Source organism: Rhipicephalus microplus, chromosome 7, assembly GCF_043290135.1.
Source record: "Rhipicephalus microplus isolate Deutch F79 chromosome 7, USDA_Rmic, whole genome shotgun sequence".
Taxonomy (NCBI): Eukaryota; Metazoa; Arthropoda; class Arachnida; order Ixodida; family Ixodidae; genus Rhipicephalus; species Rhipicephalus microplus.
This window is the reverse complement of record NC_134706.1, coordinates 118,518,950-118,539,969: the sequence shown is the minus strand read 5'-3', so window position 1 is coordinate 118,539,969 and position 21,020 is coordinate 118,518,950. Positions and strand designations below refer to the sequence as shown.

At 44.1% G+C, this 21,020-nt stretch overlaps 1 protein-coding gene across 1 annotated transcript in view; it reads left to right on the top strand.

The window, feature by feature from the left end:
• The window catches only part of LOC119179504 (fatty acid synthase), a 190,165-nt gene that overhangs the window by 150,768 nt on the left and 18,377 nt on the right, over positions 1 to 21,020 (top strand). The window contains exons 16-21 of the mRNA XM_037430591.2: positions 1,692 to 2,916; positions 4,566 to 4,720; positions 7,716 to 7,931; positions 11,716 to 12,045; positions 13,688 to 13,807; positions 16,062 to 16,417. Of these exons, the coding sequence (XP_037286488.2) occupies positions 1,692 to 2,916; positions 4,566 to 4,720; positions 7,716 to 7,931; positions 11,716 to 12,045; positions 13,688 to 13,807; positions 16,062 to 16,417 (2,402 nt within the window). The remainder of the gene's footprint in view (positions 1 to 1,691; positions 2,917 to 4,565; positions 4,721 to 7,715; positions 7,932 to 11,715; positions 12,046 to 13,687; positions 13,808 to 16,061; positions 16,418 to 21,020) is intronic.

Sequence of the window (21,020 nt, the reverse complement as noted above, 5' to 3'; positions counted from 1 at the left end):
TGCCGATGTCGTGCGCAGCTTATGTGGCACTAAGCAAAGCTCACTTTCAGCAATGTCCGGGTCCAACTGTTTATATGCGGTTCAAGTGTACTTGGGCAATTGCTCTGTTCTGCTTTGTTTTTAGGATATGTTAATGAAGCCAGTGATGAGCTCCTCCAGAAGCTACTTGTGGGATGCCAGGATATTCATTGATAACTCGTGCAAGCAGCTTGCGTGCCACTGACTTGGAGGTGCTGGGGTCAAGCAAGTGTCGCAGAAGATGCAATGTGTTCTTACAGCTCATCTGACCACTGAGGCTGCCACAAAGTTGGCCCCACCGTTTTCTTGTTAGCACAGCAGTGCGTGCTTCTAAGTCGTGTTTGAGCCTCGAAATGCAGCAGTGGTAGCGGAGCGTGGGTAGCGACGGTGACCTAGCACCAGCATCGCTGGCGTCAACAAAAAGTGATGTTTGAGCGATTTACTGCAATAATTATTTATGAATATGGGAGGATGATTTGCAGGTGAGGTTCTGCTATCAGATGTATTCAAAAGAACAACTTTTCTTGTTTCCATGCGAGTGGAAGAGTCGGTGTGTCTAGTGGTTGCTGAAAAATGTTGATCAGTATGATGACACTACATACAAGAAAGTGCTTTCAAGCAATTTCGCACAGATATATCAGATATGAGAAGAATGCATCTTCAATAAAATTATTAGTCGAATTGCACCAGGAAAATTGACAATTATCGGAGACATCGGTAAATAGTTATAACATTTTAGTGCAAACAGAGCAATATCGGTAGTTTCCGAGATGTTCTATTCGAAAACGTCGTTAGAAGGAGTTGCGCAACGGTTTTCTGAAGCAGAGCTTCCGGAAGACTCGTTAGGGATGATGCAGTTACCGGGAAGGGGGTGGCTGAATGGCGCACCACACTTTTTGGACGTTGGTTTTCAGCATAGACGGTAATATTGTTGAAAAAGATATGTTTTTAGTGTGTTTGAGAGTGGCTATATAGGTGTTGGATGCAAGTGCATATGGTTTCCAACGAGCGTCGGTGGGCGATTGCGTCGCCCAATGATACAAACGTTTTTTTTTTGTTTGTTTGAGAATCGTTTTAAACTGCTTTTCTACAAGGGGCCCATTCGGAATACATCTCTTGGCACGGGTTTAAATGTATTTGTTTTTACACGCTGTCTGTCTATACCTCATCCGCCAACATGTCCCAGTTTGACTGCACATCACGGTTCATTCACAAAGTCGCGGAATTCCTTATTTTTATTCGAATTTTTTCGTAATCTTGGATAGTTTTTCTCGTTTTTCGGAATTTTTTCATTAACTGGCTGGCAACAACTAATACACTCTGTTCCTCGTCTTCGGTCTTTTTGGTGGTTGGCTTATATATAAACACTGATATGAAAGAAGTGATGTTGTCCTGAGCACTGCCTAAACATTGCGCAATCCCTTTTTTTTATTCCACGAATATAGTACTTGTGTAGAAAAATGGGTTTATTTTGTATTTGAACCTTGTACACTTATGTCGTACTTTGTGTTTGCATGTATACGTAACTGTTTTCATGAAGCTTGGAATAATGGGGCTCTAACAGCTTTGCAGATATATATTACTGCAAACCACCGCTTTGCGACAGTGAGTGCAAGCACTCTAATGAAGGAAGCGCTACGTTCATAACGGCACCCTTATGGTTCTGTTTGCAGGAGTGGACCTTGTGTACAACTCCCACTACAACATGCGCCAGGCTGGTGGCGTCGAAATCCAAGGAGTCAAAGTCAACACCGTCCAACGGCGTCCGATGCTCCAGACGCCAATTGTAGAAGACTACCGCTTTGTCCCCTACATAGACGATGAGATTACCTGTTGCCAACGCGAGAACCTCTTGCGAGAGTATATCGAAGTGTGCAAGCTCATCAGCCAACGTGCCCTGAAAATGAGCGAGGAAAACAATAGCCACATAGCTATAGCTTCAAACAGCTGTGTTGAAGTGCCAGAGATGGTCCTAAACCAGTATATAGACAACGTTACACCTAATCATGCCCTTCTGCAGCTGCTCATCGGCATTGACAAACAAGTAAACGATGCTGCAGCATTGCCAGCCGCAATAAAATCTGCCCTTCTTGCCTCTGCAAGCATTTTCGAAGAAGACGTCCTGAGCACCACACTCTTAGAAGAGGACCCTCTCAGAGATGTCCTCGATGTAGTGCTCGAAAACACAAGCTCCGTTAAGGTCCGTGTCCTGGAGCTCACAGTCGAAAGCACCCTCGCAGCCATTGGTCCTCGTGTGTCCACTCTCCTGTCCATGTACAGCGTGAACCTGAAGACTGAATACATGCTCCTCAACATAAACAGCACCACCATCGCGCTGCGAGAATTGGATGAAGTCACAGAACCAGTTTCACCTCGCCAATCTTTGGTGTCACAAGGAAAGCTAATTGAAGCTGACTTGGTCATTGCTTTTATTGGAATCTTGAGGGGTTTTGGCCACTTGAATAATGTGGCTGAAACAATGGCTTCACACTGCAAAGAACATGGATTCCTTCTTCTGTGCCATCGCACAGCACTGACTGCGGCTGAGGCGCTCCTGTCTAAAACGAGTGGTGTTCCGTTTCACGTTTACTCTGTGGAGATGACCACAGCTGCCCTCAGAAGCCATGGGTTCAAGTTGGTTGCACTCAAGTCAAACAATCTGTCGACTCTGCTGCTGTTCAGAAAAGTTAGCTTGACGGTCGATGTCACAAAGCAGACAATCGTAATGGTGCAAAATGAGCAGTTCAGTTGGATTGATTCCCTCAAGAAAAAAGTTGCGGAATATGAAAGCAAACCTGTGGGAGAGAATATTTGGATACTCGCTGAAGATTCCGGTCAGAGTGGCATCCTCGGTTTAACAAACTGCCTTCGAAAAGAGAACATCGGTCAACGCATTCGGTATGTACGCTTTTTAATCCTGCCTATTTTTATTATTCGCACAATGAAAACTGTGCCCCTAAAAATAAATTTCCTTAAATTAATTTGTCTATATTTGTTGTCACTGCAAGAAGTTGCTTTCGTACAGTGTTTTTCTGCAAGTTAATGGAGACCGAAATTGTGTACGGATAATAGAGCGTAAATAGGAAAAAGTTTTTTTTTTCTCAAAGGTTGTCGTTGTCTTACGACTTCAAAGATATATTTCTCTATTGCATACTTATTATGTTTTGCGGTACTTTAGCACACTGAAGCTCACGCATAAAGTCCTTATGTTCGTTGCTTTTTATATTGTTGTCTTATGTGCATGAAAAATAAGATAAAAGACCTGGTTAGAGAGTGTTCTGCAGGTACCCGTTATGCCGCGGTGGTTGGCTATACCTTCTTTTGTCAGAGTCTGTTTGGTGACGCTAGGTTTATTAGCATTCGAGAAATAACAGAGCCCTGAGATTCGCCCTCAGGTGTTATTGCAACCCTGTTCAACCACAAATCACCCATTCTCGCTTAGTCTTTCCGGTTCAATAATAAAAACTTTTTTGTAGTTATAGGCCTTTGACCCTCAACTCCTCAGTAGAAGACTTCAAAACTTGTGTTTGTTTTCTCTGGGTTTATTCTTTGCGTGGTATTCAACTCTGGTGCACTGATGCTCCAAGCCAAGATGCTTCTATTATGATGCTGTTGCATGCTTGTAGTACCAACTTGGAAGCTGTAATTTGGTGTGAATTTCAGGCCCCCAGTGAGAAAGAGACTAAGTTAGCCACTATTTTTGAGACACACGTCATGCCAAATATGCACTAATATGAAATGTGTTGCCATGTCATAGAGTTCTGTGATGTTTAGCTAAATCAAGATACAACGCGTATAATACCTCCCGCTGCTTCATCGCGTGAAAACGGTTCCGTACGAGCTTTCGCTAATTACGTAATAAAGTCATGCCAAACGCTTGATATGGTCTACTAAATACTTCGACCGTAACGTAAAATGTATGGTCTCTCTTGAAACATACTTGTTTATCTATCGCCGAGATAATCAGTTGTTAACATGTAATGAAAAGAGAAGCCTACACATAATTGCTTGATGAACGGCTTTTGGCTTGTTGTCTCCTCGGTTGCGAAATAGACAACCGAAGAAGTGCGATTTTAAAGAGCCAATACGACATATGCATTCACTGATCATGCTGTTTTCTATATACTACTTTTTTGTTTTTGTGGTCACTCGTTTTTGATGTAGAAATCTGATGTTTTCTTGAAGTCACTGGTCACTTCACGTTGCTACGTTTCGTGGTTGCACTTCTGTGGTACATTTCAATGTCTAACGCAAGACATCATTTGCGTGTACCAACAGAAGTGCTGCGCTTCTCAACACACGAGTAGAAGTCAATAACGTCACGGAAGAAAAAGAAACACAGGATGAAACATTGCGCAATGCGATAAGAGAAAAAAATATTTGTCGGTTGTGCACACACGTGACTGGCTGAAGTTGAATGATTCGACGACGTTGGCGTTTACGCTGCTTAAAAAAGTAGAAATACTCTTCTGAGTATCATCAATAAAAGAAAAACTTGGGTTATTGGTACCTAGAAAGTCTTGACATCATAATTTTATTCCACACAGCTGCGTATTTGACGCCACCTTGAATAGTTTCAACCATGTAACCGACTTCAGCGCCGCCCACCCAGCTTATAAGGACATACTGGAAAAAGACCTGGTCATGAACGTCTACTGCGACGGTCAGTGGGGATCCTACAGGCACCGCAACGTGCATTGGAGTGAGTTGTCTTTTTGAAGACTAAAGTGATTTTGCTAATACCCAGGTTCACCCCGGCTCCGCTCACGCATTTCTGTCACAAATTTGACGTTGTAAACTATATACCAACCGACTGCAAAGGAAAAAAAAGAAGGAAACGGAAACGCTTTCGTGAGGCGTCAAACCAGCGACCTCACGATCTACAGCGCGCAGCGCTAACCACTAGCTCATGAAGCGTAGAATGTCAAACATGCTAATAGCAAGCCATTTTTATACACCATATACCGTATGGTGGTCCTCAGAAGTCCGAATCTTCTGCGCGTTTACACCCTCAGTGGCGAGATAGCGTGAGCGGCTCGCACTTGCGTTAACGTATGGTGCGCTCTAAATTTGGTCGCCTCTTGCGTTTCGATAAGCCTCGCCTTCACGGCGTGTGGTCTCTCCTGTGCGCGCGCTCATCCAAATTGTCATTTACAAAAGGAGAACACTGCTCAAGCATTAAAACATAAAAACTGTGACAGTCTTTCTCGCTTGTCGTGTGTATTATCATGCGGTTGTCTTTTGTGCCTTTCTTTTTGCACAGCACACTTTGTCGAGCTGCAGTGTGGCAGTTCTCGCTCATTCTATGCATGCTCATATCGTGCGTGATTTCTTCTTGAGGTGCGCGGTGTAAGTTTCGAGATGCTCGTCGTGCTTGTCGAGATGCTCGTCGTGCTTTAGCATTCATTCGTTCAAGCCGGTGCAAAACAATGCAAAATAAACGCTAACTTCCCCTTGAACGCGCGTTTCGTTTTTGAGTTAAACGGTTTCTCAAAAATAGAAATCAACCACGTTTTTTTTCTTTGTTTTCTGAGAAATATAATGGTGAGTGTCGCTTTCTTTGTACCTACGTGCTCATAGTTGCAAAAGTAGAATCTACAAAACTTTTTTTTGTCAATATATAGCAAAGCTATAGATACTATAGGCAGTTAATCTATTTAGCGTAATTTGTCGTCGTGACTGCGTCGCGTAAGCCACAGCAGCACTTCGGCCTTGATGCCTGTGAATTTGGGTGTAACCTGACAGTGTGTATTAATAACTACAACGATTCGCTGTGTCGTGCATGGTTGAAAAAAGCTTAAGAATTGTGTTAACGCTGGCTGACTTACTGGCTATTCTGTGACACAGTATTACACGTTTCGACAAAAAATGTTTTAAAAATAGCTGTCGCAGATTCTTCCAGCTTTCTTCACTGTGACCACAGCAGCAACACTCAAAGCTCTCAATCAGTGCGCTCGTGGTAAGAGTAGAATTAGGGCGAAGGAACACTTTACTCTTCACCTCACAGTTGCATTGCGCTCTGATGCTAGGTTTACTGTCCTCCATGAAGGGTATAGCTTCGTTGCTGGCGCCGCCGTTTAGTTTCCTACTGCTGATGTGGACCAGCGGTATCACAAGCGCATTATTCCTATGTTTCAGCCCCAGACAGAGACGAATCTTCTTTTAACCGAAATGTTTTAAACTCATAAATCGTTTAGGCGTTAATAGTCGAGAATGTATTGCCTTGTCGTTTACCGCCTCGTGAAGTTGATTGCTGCCTTCCTAGATAAGTTATTTTATGAAGCGATCGGCTGTGATTGGCGGTAGTTCAGGTTACCCAAGTCCTCTGAACATTGCGCTACAAAGGGGCTGATGATAACTTTTCTATTCATAGGCAAACCTGTGGCCTGGGAAGACAATTTCGCCGGAATGTTCCTATTCCACCATGAAAGCCACGGCAATGGGCCCGTTAGTGCACTGACACTGAATTTACCGACAAAGAAGTTAAAATCCATGACCACACTATGGCCGCCTGTCAATGCTTGCTTACCATGTGCAGAATTAAAGAAATCATTGCCGATTTCGAAGTAATGGTTCCGCTAAAAATGAATTTTATTTCGGCTTAGCTTAGAGGTGAGCCTTCATTATAGCTTTTTAAAACAATTTTTCCATACAGACACTCTGACAGTTGGACTAAATACCCTCGTTCAAAAGAAATATCAAGAAGAAACGTTTGTGTTGCGTTACCACCGACTCAATGTTTCTGATATTTTATTGCGATAGCAATTATATGGACACTCCTGGATGGATTTCGCCGCCGGCGTCGGCGTCGTTGTCATCCACCGTATGTGTATACGTATCTATATATATGAAAACGCAAGAAAGAAAAAAATCCAGAAGAAATGCTTTCCGGCGCGCGCAATCAAACGTTGGACCTCTTCGTTGTGAAAGTGAGGTGTTAACCACTGAGCCATGTCGGAGAACGTTCTTCATGGTTCAAACGACCAGCTATTTATATCTACCACTTACTGCTGCCATTTCCGGAGCCCTCCGCTACGGCGTCTCTCATATTCATATGCTGGTTTTGGGACGTTAAACCTCACATATCAAGCAATCAATCAATCAACTTACTGCAGCTGTGTTTTCAGCATTACCAGAAAGATGGCGCAATGAGCGCACGTCGCCACATTGCGCAGTGGCACTCGCTCTAATCTCCTACGCGCACTTTGCTCGGCTTAGAGAAGGGAAGCTACGCTCCCTCGCGCGCTCGTATCTCGCGGTGGCAAGGAGGAGAGGATCGTGCGCCTTGGCTGGCCTCGGGCTTTACGTGGAGCAATTCTGCTGTAGTTAGCGGGTGCAAAAAGGTCACTGCAATCATTGCAGTATTCGTTTGCGAAAAGCGCACGCTTTTCAGACTCAGTGAAGTAACGAATGAGACGCTTATTCGCGTGCATCCATACCTGTGAGAACGTTTCATGCGTAATTTGTGCGCGAAAAACGTGGGGTACATTTCAACTTGCTTTCTCATCTGTGCGTGGCCTTTCAAATTGTTGCTATTGCGTTTATGGCTTCCCTTTGTGGCAAAGCTGATACTTTTGTGAAATATTGAAAAGTAAAGAAAATTTTGAACACTTGCACTTACTTCGTTCTGTTTATTTCAATTGAATAATACATAGATTTACCTGCTTGCCCACCCGAATTCGTTTAACGTTTTGCAGGCGGAGAGGCAAAGACAACAACGCAGTTCGCATACCTCAACGTGCAAACTCCTGGAGACCTCTCGAGTCTGCAGTGGTACGAGTCTCCTTTAAGGTATCTCTCACCCTGCGATAAAATTGGCTTTGAGGAGGCGTACGTGGACGTCTATTATGCTGCCGTCAACTTCCGCGACGTCATGCTGGCCAGCGGTAAATTAAACTTGGACTCGTCACGCGGTGAGTAGTGTTTCTAACAGCGGGGCGGTATAAGGTGACCGTTAGTCCGTACGGAGGGTACATAAAGTATCCTCGTCATGAACCGGAACGTGCTCTCTCGGTCCCGCTCTTCTACGCCGTCGTCTTCTTCTGATTCGCTCCAGAACAAGTGTAACGTCATCTCCGCCGTTGCATGCTCCAGTGCTGAAGGCTTACAGAATGAGTAGAAAGAGATGGAGAAAAATGATAAACCCAGAGAGAGAAGCAAGACAAATATAGAGAGAAAAAACTAAATAATCGCGAAACATGCCTCGGCAATGTGAGATTCAAACATCAGAGCCCACGATTCAAATGAGCGCGTTTCAACAACCCAGGGATCTACGCATGCTAGCACAGCATGACATACCTTCGTATCAAACAGTATGGTATAATTTATTATAGCAAGGAGGTAGCAAAACAGTCACGCTGAGGTAAAGGAGGGGGGAGAACAAGTACGGAGAGAAATATATATGCTCCTGTGCACGCTGTTTCTTTCACTGTGGCGGCCCCAGAACTACAAAACGTGCGCGCTCCACGCTGTCTCTGTCATGGTCATGAAGTGCACCTCGTTTCATGAAGGAAAAAATAAAGAATGTACGGGGGTCAATGATACCCCGCAGCTTTGTCCACTCATCATCACTCACTTCGTGGATATGCTGGGATTTTTTTTTCAACTCACCTCAGGGGTAACTCCTTCATGGAGATATTCCGCCGCCTTGATGGCATACACATATAACCAAGAAATCGCACTGCATAATATAGGTTTAATTGAAATTCGCATGTAATATAGGACTTTAATCGAAACGAAATATATGGGCGAATAAAGCCACTTCCATACGAACCATTTGTAGGTAAATTTATTCAACTGACTCGTAGTTCAAATAACTCCTGCATTGCAACGTTTTCTTTCAACTGGCATCTTTGGGTGCTTTAAGGTACATTTCTTTACCAGGTTATAGTAAGTACCCGTGAAACCATGCATCACAGCCATTTCATGCTGATTGTTTTTCACCCACAGTATTATTTCTTCCCTTTATCGCTTCGACATTTCACCAAAACGTTGTGTTTTTGTTACATGTACTTTGCTTGCATGGTCGCTCGCACGTAAATAGTTGTGAAAGTAATGCGGACATGATGGTTCTAAATGCTGCTTTTTGTCGGAGATTTCAGTGTATTTTTGTGCATAGGAAATGTGTACTAAAACCATTGTATCTATTTTATTACTTTTGTACGATTGACTGGCATCTATAAAAGATTGCTTATATATTCTGAAATAATTAAAATCCGGCACACTACCTTAAAATAAATTGCAGATTGTCAAAATTTGAAGAACAAAATAATAGTGGTGAACTAATAATCAACAGTAATAATAGAGGTGAAACAATATTCTTGCATTTGTGGGGCAGAAGGTTAGAGGTGTTTTAAACATGAAAGAACAGCATGAAGGTGCGACGAATGAAGGTCAGGCGAGGATGAGTGCGGTACTCACTTGTCCCACCTTTGTGCTTTATCTTTCTTTTTAGCTTAATGTTATATGTCAACTACAGGACCGTCTATAACTAGGTGTTGCATACAAACATCATCGCTTCTTATGCCGAACGTTCCCGCACTGTGATCACTTTGATGGTGTCTATGCGTCAGTCAGTATACCATTATAAAGTGTTCGCAATACGATGATCAACGCACTGAAATGTATGATCAATTGAACCGCTTGACAGAAGAACATGTGCACTAACTGTTGGCAAATACTTAGACCTTGGTGGCATTCTAATAATCAAAGGTGCGCAGTGAGTGCCCTCCGCGATTTTGTAATAGACACTATTTTAATGAGCTCTATTTCCTTCTTATTGCACCTTGTTATCCTCTGTGCGAACTTTATCCGCGGTGAGATTACGCTATATAAACTGGGCTATGTCTATAGACTGTGCGCGCGCGTTATAAGTCTTAAAGTGTATATATGTAAAGTCCTGATCAAAAGTTCTCAGGCCACGCTTTCATGGAATTACATGGAACAGTGGCCTGGCAACTTTTGACCCCCCCTCTACGCAGTGCCTGGGTATATTTTTTTAAACTTTTTTGTTCTTAATTTTTCATTTTTGTGTGTGTATCTTGTACATTACTATGATACTTTTGGGAAAGCCTGCTCTGACGTAGCCTGCCTTCCCATATTTTACCGGATGAAACTAGCCCACCTTTTGCCACTTCTGCAGTTAACAGTATGCTTTAGCAATATTGCCACGTGCGGGCTATGAGGAAGGCAAAGATGACACTGCAGGGACGCATGTGCCTTTCTTTAGAAGGCAGAAGCGGGAAAGCACGTCTGGGCACTCACTGGATAATAAACATAGAACTCAACTCACAAGAACTCCGTACAAATAGCAACCAGCTAAAGCTTAATAGGTGCGCCCTCAGTTTTAGCAGAAGGGTCGACCCGACCCAGCCCTGAAGCCTTACACAAATATTGGTTATATTTTCGGCCTTTTCAGTGAGGTTAGGCACACGTTTGGCTTGGGGTTTACTGAAATGTTCGCTTCAAACGCCACACATCGTGCCTCGCATCATCACGGTCATTGAGGAGCAAAATATTCGGTTAAAAGCGTCTCGCAATTCGTTAATGACCGTGGTTATTCTCGAACCAGAGGTGGTCGCAGATGTCACAGCCAGAACGGAAGTGCCGCTGGAGAAACTCCCGCTGTGAACGCGCTCCAGCAGTCATCACGTTGACACTGTTGTGGCCGCAACGGCGCTTGTTCAGCAGGTCGTTGTTGCAAGCGTTTGGCATAGGCGAGCTAACTCGGTGGCGGAGTTTCGGGATTTCTTCGCAACCGGCGTTTTCATTACCATTCGCAATTTATTTAGCATGGCTCCAAAGGCTGCCGGATCATCGCACGCAGTACTGTGCCTCGGGAGCCTGTTTTTCTACACAGATTGCACCATCGGCCCGGAGAATGCGAGGTCTCTCACGTTTTCACTATCGGCCCTGTTATATAGTTGTATGAGGCTCACCCATGTGAAATCTCCCAGTAGCAACTGATGCGCACATGCTCAGGATAAATGACGTCACTCATACCGCAGCTTTTGAAGCGTGTGCTTGCGTACAACACTGAAAATGACGTAACTGAAAGCGCAGCCAATGAAGACCTTCCGTGATACTGACGCCGAACGGTCCCTTGTTTTTCTAGCCATAGACAACTTTTGCTTTAAAATACCCAACTGCTACTGCTTTGTTATTCTATTTATTACTACAACTGTCTTCGCGGACTGCGAGACTGGTGGTGGTGCTGCACAGGAGAGACATCCGCGGAATTTATAGGAGTCGCCATGCTGGTAAGAGTAGAGAAATTTAGCTATTCCACCCTTAGGCTTAGTTGCAGCTGGCTGAATTGTTGTACAAGAGGCGTAACGAGATGTTTGGTCTTTGAACTGAATGCAGTCTCAAACAATGTTTTTCTGCATATTGTGGCAGGCTCCTGCACATCCCCCTAACATTATTCACCGTTTACAAACATGTCATTGGTACATTCCGAACCACACTTCCTGTCAAGTTGGGGTTCATTGGGCATATGGCAAGCCCATGTTCAATAATATCGAGCGAAGTGGGGCTTTGGAAGAAACACACGGTAAGAAATAGACTACGACTAGGACCCAACAGTTGCGTCTTCATTGCTGGCCAATTTTCTTAAATGCAAAATAGTTACTTGTACAGTATGACCGTTATTACAAATGAAGTAACACGAGGTTTCTTATACCTGGCTCGTTCAATCAGGTGACAACGTGATTGGAGAAGCCTTTCTTGGTATGGAGTATTCAGGCCGTGACTGGAACGGGCGGCGTGTCATGGGAATTGTCAAGGGCCAGTCGATAGCGAGCGTCCTCACTGTTGACCCGGCACTCACGTGGGACATTCCCGAATCCTGGAGCATGGAAGAGGCTGCCACGGTGCCCATGGCATATTCGACTGCCTACTATGCTCTGATTCTACGGGCTGGTATGCAAACGGGTGAATCGGTGCTCATTCACAATGGCAGTGGAGGCGTCGGACAGGCTGCCATCTCTATTGCCCTTTCAATGGGCTGCGAAATCTTCACCACAGTAGGTGAGTGTGAACATCAAATAAAGACAAATTGTTCTAGAGAGCCCTCCACTGTTTCTTTTTGAGAAGAGAATGTAAAAGTGCGTGCGCCGACTTAAAATCAAGTAAGCTTGGTTGTCTCACAATAAAATGCAGCGTGATGACATTAATCTTACAGGTTTTATTCAAAACTCTTCCGGGTATATTTTAGCGAATACAAATTAGGACGTTGTCGGTAATTGTCAATTATGCTGGCTCTTAGCTTCTTTAGAAACATTAAAAGTTCTGTCATTTTAAGCGCTTTTCTCTCGTTTTTCCATACCGTATACATTTCAAAGTGTTTATTTAAGAAAAGTATGTTAGTTTGTTTTGCTTACAACAGAGTAATACATGGAAGGAGTTGATGCATAACTTGACTTAATGCTTGTTGTGCGAAGTGGCAACAAAGGTGAAATACAAACCAAGACAGGATGCCATATTTTTAAGCATCTTTATTTTTGCCACAAACTTTTCCCGAATGCGATAACTGAGAGGGCACGTTGCGTGCAAACTAAAATAGCACAGCATTCACTCTTGTAAAACATACAGAACAACATAACAAGAAAGGAGAGAGATTAACATGATCAGAAATCAGTGCTGGTCCGCTCGTTTTTTTTTTTTGTACCATGCACTCTCTCAGGTATTTTACAGCGCACTCACGAGTTTAATATGGATTTCTCTATAGCGATACGATCTATTCAAGGTAATGAATTCATAAGATATAGTTGGCTCAACTTTTCACGTGGTTGTGGCATGCACGTAGGCAACAGGCAAGATGAAAGTTTACTTGTCCGAGTGTGTGGCTATATAGTGGTAAGTCAAGCAAAAAGCAAGGCACAATTTCTAACGAAAACGACGTGCACAGCGTCGGCCATCCAAAACTGACGAGAAGTGAAGCATGTTCGCTTTCATGACTGTATCGTCGAATATACGAGCGTTATCGCTAGTGGTCACGTATGTTTCAAACCTAATTGTGATGTTCGCGTTGAGCAAGAAATTACCTTGGAAGGTCCTAAGATTATCATCTAGGTAACTTCCATTTATTTGGGCGTGCTCCACGCAATGCAGAAGCTATATTGCAGTAGGGTGGTAACATGAAAGCATAAAAAACGTTTAGAGCAAGATTATTTGATTTGATTTGATTTATTTATATGTGGGGTGTAACGTCCCACACCCCTATATGATAATGATAGGCGCCGCTGTGGAGGGCTTCAAAAATTTTGACCTCCTGGGGTGTTTTAACATGCACCCAAATCTGAGCACACTGGCTTACAGCGTTTTCAACTTCATTTAAAATACAGCCACCAAAGCCGGGCTTCGATCCCAAGACCTGCGGGTCAGCAGCCGAGTACCTCAGCCACTAGACCACCCTGGGGGAAGGGGGGGGGGGCAAGGCATGAGGAAACAATGAATGTAATTGTTCTCGGCAAGTGTTTGATGTGCAAATGTTTATTCCACGAGTGTATAAGAGTCCGGTGTTCACGTAGGGAACAATCAGTTGGCAGTGCGCTTGTCCTGTGGTCTTGTTTTTTTGTCGTCCACGTTCCTTTCGCGATGTTACTTTCTTTTCCTACTCGAGGTACCTAGCTCATAAATGGTGTTACTGTTGCTTCTCTTTTTTTTTCAGGAACAAATGACAAGAGAGAGTTTATCAAGTTGCGGTTTCCAGCATTAAAAGACAAAAACATTGCTAACTCTCGTGACCTGTCCTTCGAGGAACACGTAATGAATGAAACTGATGGCCACGGTGAGTTAATCGACGTTGAAGTTAGAACCGGACTACATGGTTCTGGAAGGTGCTCTCATGAAATGAATAAATAAGGGTTGCTTACGTTTTCTTATATATTAGCTGTTCTACCCAAACAATGGACTTTTTCATCAGCAAATAAATGCCATCATTGACTACCCTAATGATTCTTAAAGAGCCCGAGTATGTTTCAAGCTTTCTCATTTACGAACATCATATTATAGTGTGTCTTGCACTTGTATTCAGTGCATACTGTCTCCATAAACTTCATGAAGTAATTGCTTATTTAGAGAAATTGAAAACACTGTTCATTGCGAAATAACGTTATGGTATGATAATATCAGTGTCGAGCAAAAGCATTGGAACTTCGTGCGAGTACAAATAGTAATTGTAGGCTAGGTGCTTACGCTTGACAAAATGCGACATTACTGCACCACTACAGTTTGTCATTATTAAAAATTTCTGAATTACAAGTGAGTGCAGCTTCGAGTTTTATATGTCCCCAGAAGCCACAGCAATCGGCTGCAACAGTTGAAGGTGCCTTTATGGATTCATTCTGAAAAAGATTCACTACCACCTTATAAAAGATTGACATTATTTGCATAGGTTTATTGACATAAGACATTTCGCCAGCTTATTTTTTGTTACTGACCAGACATACGTTCAGACGTCTTCCACTCCAGCTCAGCATTTTAGATTTACCCCTTTGAATACACACCCGATTTTCATGAAGCAGATTGACCAAAAATGATAGTTCGCCTTCGAATAACATTGAGAGATCTTCTCTTTCAAAAACAAGATTACCTATCATTGTTATTATTCCTTTTCACAAAAGTTGGTTACAACTTCAATCGTCTTCACGATTGTTATAAAATACTTTAGGACTGTTATAAAATACTTCGAGAAAACAGCGTTTACGACGCCAGTAGTGTGGTGTATCACAGCTGAAACATCTATATGCGAAATAGAAGACAAAAAGTAACCACCGACATAGTCACAAATGCTACAGAAAGACGCGTCATTAGAAATTACGTCTTGACAAAGTCTCTTAAGACGGGATCGGGTATCAATATAAAGTCCTGATACGAAATCATAGCGACGTGATAGATCACCTAGACTTTTACGCCAGTATGACACCACACAACAGTCTGCCATATGGTGAATTCACGACATGATATCGCCACCTACAAACGTGCACAGTCCTTGCGAAAGTAACAAAAAAAACACGTGAGGTGCAGAAGGCGCAACGCAAAACCTCCAAATGTTCAGTAAGTCTTTTTGAAGAATAGTATCCACTGTGAAGATAAAAATGGAATGTTTGTGTTCACCTTCCCATCGTTCAGTGGTAATACATCATGTCCATGTAACCTTTCCAGTACATGCTAGAGCACATGTGATAACAAGCTGGAACGTCAGCCCTGGTCAAATGGTTCCAGGCCATGCTTCCATAGGAGTAGACGGGATAGTGGCCTTGGAACTTCTGAGAGCCTTCCCCTGAACCTTCTAAGTGTATTATTAGCGATACATTTTAGCAACTTATGAGTACAATGAAGGTTCACGAGCATGCTGGCTGCTTTTTTACTAAAAGCGGCGACTTTTGGTAGTTTGCATGTTGAGGGTTTCCCTAACAGGGAGCAAGTGTGTTCCACGTGAAAGTCAATATTAGGGGGTACGAAAACTCCGTCTTTCCCTTTCGCAACAACGTTATAACATAACTTTTGAAAATTTTCAATCCAACTAATTTCATATTAGCTCAAGACGGCACCACTTTTTCACGAGCTGCTCACCGTTTCATTCCTGCATACCACGCGACCCCGGCAAACGAAGGTTTGTTCAGTGATTTTCCATCAAGCTTGGAAAGCATCAAGCATCGACTCGCAATGCACCCGCAATATAAAACGAATTTTGAGGTGGGAGGTTATCGGCCCACACAGCCCGATTTGAAAAAAATATCTATCAGCGTATTCTTTCTCATAGATTTAACGTTTCAGTGAGTTGTAATGATCTTCTTTATCTACTTCTTAACACAGCAAGCCTTATATTTGGATCTCAATACAGTGTTATTTCTGCCTTCCGTCATCTCATATGAACCCTTTCTTACTGGCACTGTTTACAAGCAATTGACTATTGCTCTTGTTCTTATAAAATATGTCTCTCAATTTATTTTTGGTCCGAGCTTTTGGAAATTGATGGTGCAAAAGTAAACCAAATATGATCGTTACCTTCAAAACAACAACGGTTTTCTTTGTCACAGGGGTGAACCTGGTGCTGAATTCCTTGTCCGACGAGAAGTTGCAAGCCAGCTTACGCTGCTTGGCCACGCATGGTCGCTTCGTGGAGATTGGCAAGCTCGACCTGTTCGAGAACAACGATCTGGGCATGTCAGTATTTTTGCAGAACGTAAACTTCCACGGGGTCATGTTGGACAGCCTGTGGACAGATGACCCTATCGCATTAGCGCACAAGCGCAGCCTCAATGCACTTCTCGCCGAAGGAATTAAGTCTGGTGTGGTCCAGCCTCTCAATGCGTTCAAGTTCATCCGAGGAGAGACCGAAGAAGCGTTTCGTTTTATAGCCTCTGGAGGTCACATAGGCAAGGTCGTGATCCAGGTAAGTGTTGACTGACCACAGTGGTTCTGGGGTGCTAAAATTTGTCTCTTAGATGATGTGCAATAAAGTGACACGGCCGAGACTGGCCCGTTTGCAAGGGTCCTTGTTGCCGTTTCATATTTTAAATAATGGCGCAGGTGTCACAAAGTTGAGGCTGGCATGTAACGCACCGTGCAGTCCGAGCGAAAACAGAGTAGATTTGTAAGAGCTAGTTGCATTCTGCAGGGTATTTACTTAAAATAAGTAGCATACAATGTATTCTTGTGATGTGTTTGCAGTTACAAAAATTCCTTCAGGTTGAATATGAGCTGAACTGTATCTTGTCCCCACGCGGTTGTCTTTTGGCTAAGACACTCGGCCGCTGACCTGCATGCCACGTGATCCAATCTTGGCTGCATTTTCGGTGGATAAAAGGATGAACCAAGTAAACATAATACACACGATTTGAGTCGGGCAAGCAACATTAGGGGAATCTCAAGTCAACAGTGCGCATCTAAGCCACAACTTTGGCAACGACATTACTCGACAAATGAACGTTTCAGGAAGGACATGCTTGTGAATCGTTGCAAAACTGGTGGTATCAAATAATAGCATAGCTGTGTATAATACGTAGCTAAGTTTATAGTGACCAGATGTTTCACTATTAACTTGGCGTGCCACCAGCTGCAAAGTTACACAAGTTTCTCACTAAACTTGGCGTGACACCCTCCGTAAAGGTGCAAAAGTTCAGTACGTTGCCTACGTAGCTCAGTATTTGACAAATAGCGTGGTAGAAAACTTACTCAACTGATATTGGTGATGGGTTGCATGAACCACCATTTAGCCTTATTTTCTCTTCAAATGATATCGGTGACTTTCGGCGCAAAATTTTGTGGAGCCGTTTCATTGTTTTGGCAGGTGTAACGCTCGCATCGGCTTACGTCGCATCAGTAATGGCTTGTAAATAATGCTGTCATGCCCTTCACATTTGAGACGTATTAGGGAGACACATAACGAACCGTGTGGGTACTGGATGAATGGCTGGTGAGGAATCATGGACAGAGAGAGAATAAAATGAGGGAAAGGCAGGGAGGTTAACCAGAAAATGAAGCATCCAGTTTGCCACCCTGCAATATGGGAAGGGGGAATGGGGAACAAGGATGGGAAAGAAAGCGAAGACGGAAATAGACGCGCGCGAAAAAAGGGGGGCTGGGGTGCTGGGGAGCTACAGTCTATAGAATAGGCCACTGCCACGCAAAAAGTTCAGTGAGGCCTTCACTGATTTTTCGTGAGCACACAAATGATGTCATCTTTGAACCACTGATTGTTCAGCCAAAGGTCTGTCGTCAAGCCGAGCTAACGCAGCAGCTAGTTGCCGTCTTTGCACGCTGTAACGAGGGCAGTGACAGAGAACGTGCTCTATAGTTTCATCGCTGCCGCAATGACCGCAAGCAGCACTGTCTTCCATGCCGATTTGGAAGGCGAAAGCTTTGGTGAAGGCGACACCAAGCCATAGTCGGCAAAGCACCGTTGTCTCGAGTCGAGAGAGTCCAGACGGAGGCCGGAGTCGACTAGACATGTCCAGTTTATGCAGTCACGTGTGCCGTACGCACTCGGCATTCCACAGGGATTTTAATTCTGCATTAGCAATTTTTCGGATTGTCATTGCAGCATCAGTCCTTGAAAATGATATAAATTTTTCTTCACCATCTTCGTGTGCTGATCGAGCAGCTGCATCGACATGTTCGTTGCCGAATATGCCGCAGTGACTTGGAAGCCACTGAAACGTGATTCTGTGTCCTTCGTCGGAGAGGTGGTGAAGCAGCTTCCTAATTTCCAGCACTAGTTGTTCATCAGGTCACCGGCGTAAGGCGAATATCAAACACTGTAGTGCTGCCTTAGAGTCCGTGAACACGCTCAATTTCTTGGCTTCTTGGTGTTTAATGACTTTAACTGTGCTACGCAGAGCAGTAAGTTCTGCAGCTGTCGATGAAGTCTGGTGGGATAACCGAAACTTCACTGTTGTCACTGTTGCAGGAAAGATCACTGATCCTGCAGACTCATCCACTTTAGTTGAAGCGTCAGTATATAGATGACTATGCTCACTGTGCTTCTCTTATAACAAGAGAAGAGAAAGCTGCTTTAGCGCTTGAGACGAGAGCCAGGCTTTTGACCCTCTGCCTGGAACCATGAGTTCAACATGTGCATAGGTCATACTCCATGGAGAAGTTCAAATTCTAGATAGAGTTGTATATCCCGTAGGAATGCGTGGGCGATATGACGAGACAATCTGACAAAATGAGGCACGAGGTCAGTCTTCTGACAGTGAAGCTAGATAATGGGCAGGGGCGCGAGTAAGATGCCTCACGTGTGTTCTGAGCGCTTCCATCATGTTATGCGTCTTGAGCGGGTAGTCATTAGCGATCGCGATTGTCTCAGCTGTTGATGAACATCGCGGTTGCCCCAGACAAACTCGCAGAGCCATAGCCTGGATGCTTTCGAAAGTACGAATGCTGGTTCTACAGGTATTGGTCAACACAGGAAAACAGTAGCGCAAATAGCCAAGAAAAAGTGTCTTGTACAATTGCGTTATTGCATGTACTGAAGTCCCCCAGGTTTTTCCTCCAAGATACTTGAATAGGTTAGCAATTTCTGTTAGCCTCTTTTTCAAGTGGGCCACATGTGGGCCCCAGCAGAGGTCTCTATCAATGAATACGCATAAATATCTGTGCGTCCGGACATATGGTATGACTTGGCCGTCGATTAATATAGCGTATGCTCTCATTGCTTTCGACTCAAAGCAATCAATGCGCATTTCGCTGGCGAGATTTTCAGACCCTGTTCTTTGAGGTACACTGATACCAACGTCACAGCTTTCTGAAGTCTTGCGCGTGCACGAGGTCTTGTCACGCCAGATGCCCAGACGCAGATGTCGTCAACGTACATGGATAACATGACCACACTTGGTAGTCGTTCTACAAGACCAATGAGAACGAGGTTGAAGAGGGTTGCACTCAAGACGCCACCTTGCGGAACTCCACGATGCGTTAGGTGTAGGGAGGTTGGACCATCTGCAGTGTTCACAAATAAGGTCCGCCCATGTAAATAACTGCGTGTGCAACAATACAGTTGTCCGCCTAGCCCCACTGACTCAATGACTTCGAGGATGGCGTCATGAAGAACGTTGTCGTATGCTCCTTTTATGTCAAGGAACATGGCCGCAGATAGTCGTTTACATGCCTTTTGATGCTGGACATATGTGATGAGATCTATAACATTGTCGATCGAACATCGGTGACGGCGAAAACCAGCCACGGCGTTCCGATATATCACATAGTATTCCAGGTATCATTCAAGCCTGGCCAACATCATTCTCTGCATTACCTTTCCTACGCAACTTGAAAGTGCGATCGGTCGGTAAGAGGTAATGTCCAGGAGATATTTGCCAGGCTTAAGGATCGGTACCAAGCAGCTAATCTTCAAATCTTGCGGAACGACGCCAGCTTGTGAGGAATCGTTGAAGATGTTAAGGAGTGCTTTTCGTGCCCGTTTACCAAGGTTGCACAGCATTCTGTATGAAATGTCATACATATCATCCGGGTCCATTGGTTATCACCGAGGATTTCAATGCGCATCATCCCATCTGGGGAAGCTCAAGGCTTAATTCAACGGGACGACGTCTAGCATCATTGGTTTCCAGCCATGGTCTCGTCCTTCTGAATGACGCCAGTCCTACGTTTTTGCGAGGCACTACATATAGTAGCTGTCTTGATTTGTCCTTCGTTTCACGCCAATTTGCTACACGGGTGAGGTGGTTTTTGGACAATGAAACACACGGAAGCGACCACAGCCCCACTTACTTGAAGATAAAAGGTATTTCGAACACGTACTTCTCTACCACAACACGAAGAATAGATTGGACTGTGTTCAAAACTCAATTGAAGATGCTTATGAAGAAGACCTGTCCAATGGTCTTCAGCAAGCTATTAAGGAAACTGCACATGTGGCTATGCACACAATATTATGCCCTTCGAAGTACTCTGTGTTTGACCTCGAGCTGGAGCGACTTTGTGCGATCCGCCGTCTTGCCGAAAGACGATACCGACGCACCAATTCCACAGACGATCTACGAACAGCCCGGCGCATCCAAAAGATGGTACAACGGCGCCTCGCCAAATTAGACACCCAACGATGCAAAAAATTTTGTGCGTCGCTAGATCCTCATAAACCACTGTCTCAGACATGGAGGATTGTGCGAGACCTACGTTCTGTTCCAGAGCAGCGCTTTGCCTTAAAGCCCTTGCACTTTTTCATCGCCGGCACGAAATTGAGGTAGCAGAAGATTTCTGCGCTATGACCATGGACCAGACAACGTACAGAAGGCTACATACAGTGAATCATGTTCCTCACTCACGGAACCCGCGCATGGATCAACCGTTTACATCACAGGAGCTCAATGCGGTGCTCGTCTTATGTAATAAGTCGTGATCATGGACGGACCTTTTATAACTGACGGTGGGCTTTAAGCCGCGTAGCCGATATGCAGTTCATGTGTCCTGGCTTTTGCTATATCAGCACCCGTCGGCAAAACTACGTTCGCAAGTCTGTCCATGCGACTTTTCGC